At 40.5% G+C, this 6,211-nt stretch overlaps 1 protein-coding gene across 1 annotated transcript in view; it reads left to right on the top strand.

Annotated features, from left to right (window-relative positions):
• The window catches only part of LOC104962973 (amyloid beta A4 precursor protein-binding family A member 3-like), a 14,426-nt gene extending 9,403 nt beyond the window's left edge, over nt 1-5,023 (top strand). The window contains exons 2-4 of the mRNA XM_010791505.1: nt 3,757-3,876; nt 4,034-4,174; nt 4,305-5,023. Of these exons, the coding sequence (XP_010789807.1) occupies nt 3,814-3,876; nt 4,034-4,174; nt 4,305-4,376 (276 nt within the window). The 5' untranslated portion in view covers nt 3,757-3,813 and the 3' untranslated portion in view covers nt 4,377-5,023. The remainder of the gene's footprint in view (nt 1-3,756; nt 3,877-4,033; nt 4,175-4,304) is intronic.
• Nucleotides 5,024-6,211: the final 1,188 nt, after the last annotated feature.

Here is a 6,211-nt window from a genome sequence, read left to right on the forward strand (position 1 = left end):
AATGGCTTATACATTAATAAAAACCAAATGCGCATACGCATACTAAGTGAGGACCATCCCCAGTTCTATACAGTTTGCAATGATTGAGTCCTATAGGGTGGCATTTTGATATATAACGCAGTGCAGCATGGTAGAGTGGTTCAAGTTTTGGGTCATTGCTACATGCATGATCGGTTTGGTATATTGGAGCCAAACTTCAGAGACATGTTTTATATTATCTGAACCTATAACATATTGATAAAATAACAGTAATAGGGGGACCTTTTAATTGTAGGTATTTAGTGTGTTGTTTTATGTTGAACATTCACACTGGAAGGGAACAAAGACCACAGTGAGACGGCACAGGAGCATACTGTATACTGCATGATTGGGTGGCATGAAACCACACACAAGCCGACTTGTCGGAGAGACTGTGAGGCTCTATAAAACTCGCCCTTTCCTTGATGTACACTGATGAGGTACATCAGCAGGGGAAAGTCATTATCGTTTATCTTGATTAAACTGCTTCCTTTATTAAATTCCCAAATCACAAGGGAGGGTAGTAAATGAAAGGGAGGCAGAGATAAGAACAAGATAACGGCTGCTTTTTCACACTTTCTAGATAAGCCCGTTATAATAGAATCTGCTTCTTTTCAGTCAATTGTGATTTCAAATCCCCAGGGAAAAAAAAAACTGTGAGGGAACAAAAGAATAACGCACAAAACTCGGGCTAAACTTACCTTGAAAGGTCGTGTGAGGAAGTAGGATGCGCACCAAAAGTATTTGACACTTAATACTTACAGCCCCATACTTACAGTTGACACAGAGATAAAGGACAACAGAAGGTCGTCTAGAAAAAAAAAGTTACCCATCTTTATGTGGCCTCACATTTGAAATTGACAGGGTTGGTACCCTCTTGGTAAGTTTCTTTATAGTTTACACCACACACACACACACACACACAACAACACACACACACACACACACACTACACACACACACACACACACACACACACACACACCACACATCACACACACACAGCATTATTGACCTTTACTTGGTGAAAAAGATACGCTTACATCTGGTTACCACCCTCCATGCCCTCAGTGCTGTGAACGGTCTCTGGTGTATAGTCTGCACTTTACTTTTATACATCAGTAGAAGATCTGATTTACACTTCAAGCAACACAGCACGAGGCGACGGGGGAGGGAGAAATAGACTAAAGAGGTAGGAAGAGACGAGAAGAGAGACAACGGAGAAAGAGGAGACTGAGTGGCCGTCTGGCTTGGTTTGATTTGATTTCATTAATGCAAGAGAAACATAAAGTAAGCATCGATTAAAGGTGGAGTCTTTGTTCCCTGTGGTCACTGCGGTTAGTTTGTCTCTGCCTAAGATGAGCTCTGCACGCCCAGCCGGTACATTGAAAGATCCACACAGCTTTGATAAGCGACTCCATCTCCCAGCTTCCAATCACACAATCCTCTTTTTCTCCCTCCGTTTCTTTGTTGCTCAGGGGTGCACATTTTAACCTAACCTTGGCCACTTGCTAGAACGGCTTCCTTTTATTAGACGCTGCTATGAAGTCCGGGACTTTGACTGCGGCTTTGGTCGATGAAATATAACTAGACTATGCCTGGAGACGCAAGGTGCTGCTTAGCGCACTTAAAATAGCTCTGACCTCACTCCTAATAGCTTAAATAGAGGCATCCATTACTTTTGACAAACTAGATCATGAACACACACACCAACACACACACACACATACACACACACACACACACACACACACACACACACACACACACACACACACACACACACACACACACACACACACACACACACACACACACACACAGCATGCACCGCTGTCTCCAGAGAGTTTGTGTTGTTGCAGGGTAAAATTCAACAAATCTTATTATGCTGTTTTTTTTTTTTTCAAACAATACACTGATGAGGAAAGCTGATGGAAAAAAAGTCCAATTATTATGAGGAAATGCGTCAGGAGTTTTGTGACTTTTTCAAATAATTTGTTGTTGACCAAAACGTTTCTTTCTAAACACTGGAGCCTGCAAAAAGTGTACCTTTTTAAATCATGGACATACTCTTTATATATCCTTGGAGGGAGCTTTTTATAAGCAAACACTGACTTTGTTCTTTTATTTGCTAATTCAGCATCAGAAATTAAACAGTAAAGCATTCACGCCTGACAACCATTATAGCCGTTTACAAATGTTTCGCAGGAATACTATGGATGACACAAAAGTGCTAATTTAGATCGAGTGTAATCTGGAGAGACATTTGCTGACCGTTTTTCAGACCATCTGAGGAAACAGGGAGATAACAAAGCGCATTTTGTATTTAGATATTTATTGGGAAACAAATAGGTTATCTCGTTCCCAGAACCCCCGAATTGTAATGTAAGTGTGACAAATTAAGATCAAAGGGGTTGTAATAGTAACCAACAGGAACACTGTATAACTAGCCTTGCTCTTCATTTGTCTAATGATGAAGTCTCTCAGAGAAAGATGAATCCGTCTGACCTGCTGAGGCATGAACACTTTAATCAGTTTTGGTGTCGTACACTTGTATCCTATTTCATACCCACAGCTTCTCACTGTTATCCTAACTGTTTTCGCAGTTACATGCCAAGCCAAAGCAATTACTTCCAAATAAGTGGTGTGAATATATTTCTAGTTCTGAATACATTTGATGACTACCGTGAAATATTCATTATCATCACTTAACACATTATATACATATAATACAAATATATGTAGAAATATACAGTAAGTCAGTTGATTCAGCATTGGATCATTAATTCATATGCCCCCTTACTCACTTATATTGACAGTCAAGTGTGACCCTCAGGAAGTGAATGAACATTCAATTGAAATGTTCACGTACATTTTTCCTTTTAAAGGAGACCTATCATGCTATTACATTACATTACATTGCATTTAGCTGACGCTTTTATCCAAAGCGACTTACAGTGCATTTGACCAACAAGATACAAACTTGAAGAAAACAGAATCATATAAGTACATCAGGTTTCATAGAGCTAAAACATTTCAAGTGCTACTCAACTGATTTTAGATAAGCCAGTCCTTTATTAGTATATAAGTGCTTTGTTAGCAATTCTTTGTTAGTAATTCTATCGCTCGAAGTGGAGTCGAAAGAGATGAGTTTTCAGTCTGCGCCGGAAGATGTGCAAGCTATCTGCTGTCCTGATTTCAATGGGGAGCTCATTCCACCATTTTGGAGCCAGGATAGCAAACCCACGTGTTTTTGCTGATGGGAACTTGGGTCCCCCTCGCAGTGCGGGTGCAGTGAGCTGTTTGGCTGATGCAGAGCGGAGTGCACGTGCTGGGGTGTACAGTTTAACCATGTCCTGGATGTAGGAAGGGCCAGATCCATTCGCGGCATGGTACGCAAGTACCATTCTCTTGAAGTGGTTTCTAGCGTGTATATGCAGCAGCGGGTTGTAGCAGCGATGTTTGCAGTGAAGGACAGTTTGTTATCTAGGATCACACCCAGATTCCTTGCAGTCTGAGTCGGGGAAACAACAGAGGTTCCGATGTTGCTTGTTAGTATAAACAAGTGTATATAAACTTGGGTTTTAAAGGACCAAGATCGGTATTCATCCAGTTGTTTGTAGCAAACCTGAACTAAGAAAAAAAGAGTCAGGGCCGCTATATTTTAAAGGACATTTAAAAAATGCTTCTATAATTCATGACATTCACACATAATCCAAACTTTTTTGTTTGTTTCAGGACTTAAAAAGCCAAAAGTTTGTGAAGCTCAGCATCGTCCACTGCCCACCAGTCACCATGGCGATTATTAGGAGGCCAGATCCCAAGTTTCAGCTGGGCTTCAGTGTGGAGGACGGCATTGTAAGTCAATATTAATATTTTGTGTTTGTTGCTATTTAACTGGACTCTGTGTCATCCTCAGTTAGTTGTGCTGTTTTCTCCAGTCTGTGACAACATTATCTGCTTATTAACTATTTGTCTTTATTTGAAAGTAAAACATCTCTTTTTCTGTTTGCAGATCTGCAGTCTGATGCGGGGCGGTATCGCAGAGAGAGGAGGCATTCGTGTTGGTCATCGCATCATTGAAATCAACGGGCAGAGCGTTGTCGCCACAACGCACGACAAGATCATCCAGATCCTGACAAATGCTGTCGGAGAGGTGAGGATGAAATGTTTTTATTTCATAAACAGAAACATAAATACAATAATAGACCTTTCACCTACTGTTTCTGCTTTATATTATCATGTCATATTTACAATTACATTAAAATGTGTCTCCCTGTTGGCAGATTCATTTGAAGACCATGCCAGCTTCAACATATCGACTTTTAACCGGACAGGAGCAGCCCGTGTTTCTTTGAGCTTTGCCTAAAGGAAAAAATACTGCACAGTGTTCAAGCTACCTGAACTTTTGCCAAATTATGAAAATATTATGCAATTTATAATACAGCATAGCATACGCTGTTGTCACATCACTGAATACAACAAACTAGTCTAGCTATATATTTTTAAGATTTTAAATACAATGTTATATTGTGAAAGCTTATTTTAAAGTGACGAGGATAGATGGTAGCTTCCCATTTATATTTATCTGATATTTAACAATGCAGGCAGTAGCTGAGATACAATGACTCATAAGCATAATATATTTGGCTTCACTTGCTTTTAAAATTGTAGTGAATGGTGTTTAATGTTCTGCACTAGAGTTGTTGGTCTTCCAGCCTGGTGTGTTGCCAGTGTGCCTCAGCTGAACGTGCTAAAAAGAGTGTGTGTATTACATTATGATGTACCGACAGTCCGTCATGTACACATGCTTATCAACTGTCAGAGTGTCGGTGTCAGTCAGAGCGCTCTGCTTTATAGACAAGGATTCACGTACTGTGCCTGAGAGGACGCCGATATCATGCACAATAAAAGGTAACTGCCTTATTTCATAGAGAGAGAAAGAGATGCGTATATTTTTAATAAATTGTTGTTTTGGATGTTCATTAAAATGATCTTTAAGATCTGTTCTTGATGTTATTTATTAAGAGTCAGTGGTCACTGACTAAATATCATTTGCAAAAGATGCTTTTTGATCGGTTCAAAATAAGTGACATACCTACGTACAGCTGATATAGCTCTCCATATGTTGTGCTTAACTTGTACTTGTCAACATATTTGATGAAGATGTCAAATTGATGACTACATAGTTCTAAAGAGAATAATGTAATGTTTGCAAGTGTAATGCCATTACTTAATATTTCCTGCTACTTTACTTATTAACTAATATGCAATGTAATCATATGCGTTTGATAATAAAGTGCTGCCTTTTATTTTTGTGAATATCGTTATAAGATAGTTTATTACTTATTTTCTGTCCATGAAGGTTGTAGCACAGTGGTTCTCAAACTTTTTCTGTCAGGCCCCCCCTTTGGAGAAAAAAAAAAGTCGGGACCCCCATCACAAGTCAGGCTCAGTGGCGGCGCCAGAGATTTATTTTTCGGGGTGCTGTGGGGTAGCTTGACGTTTCATAGAGGGTGCTTAAACATTTAGGGGTTTCCCATTAATGTATTTGTCGCTACAGTGGAATTTTCTACTGCAACAATCCCCACGCATATACACAACTACTGCAACTGTTACAATGAATGCTCGATAATCAGCTCACGGCATATAGGTGTAATCATTGTAACAGTTGCAGTAGTTGTGTATATGCGTGGGGATTGTTGCAGTAGAAAATTCCACTGTNCAGCAGACAGGTCCAGAAGGATGATGACAGAGGAGAGGGAGGCTGCTTTAGCAGTGTGCAGTTCCTCAGAGACAGCAAGGAGAGCAGTTTCTGTTGAGTGACCTGCCTTGAAACCAGAGCACTTCTCCTTTGCGTAATAAAGGGTAATGTTGTGAATCGAGTGGCCTGTGTTCGTCGTCCATAACATACGCCTGCCCATACCATAACCCCACCACCACCATGGGCCACTCGATTCACAACATTACCCCTAACCCTAACCCTAACCCTAACCCTAATCCTAACCCTCACACCAGATACTGACTGGTTTTCGGACCCCCCCAGACCCCCCCAATAAAGCAAAAATGCACGTTTCAGAGTGGCCTTTTATTGTGGCCAGCCTAAGGCACACCTGTGCAATAATCATGCTGTCTAATCAGCATCTTGATATGCCTCACCTGTGAGGTGGGATGGATTATCTCGGCAAAGGAG

This window comes from Notothenia coriiceps, unplaced genomic scaffold, assembly GCF_000735185.1.
Source record: "Notothenia coriiceps isolate Sejong01 unplaced genomic scaffold, NC01 NC01_scaffold00035484, whole genome shotgun sequence".
Taxonomy (NCBI): Eukaryota; Metazoa; Chordata; class Actinopteri; order Perciformes; family Nototheniidae; genus Notothenia; species Notothenia coriiceps.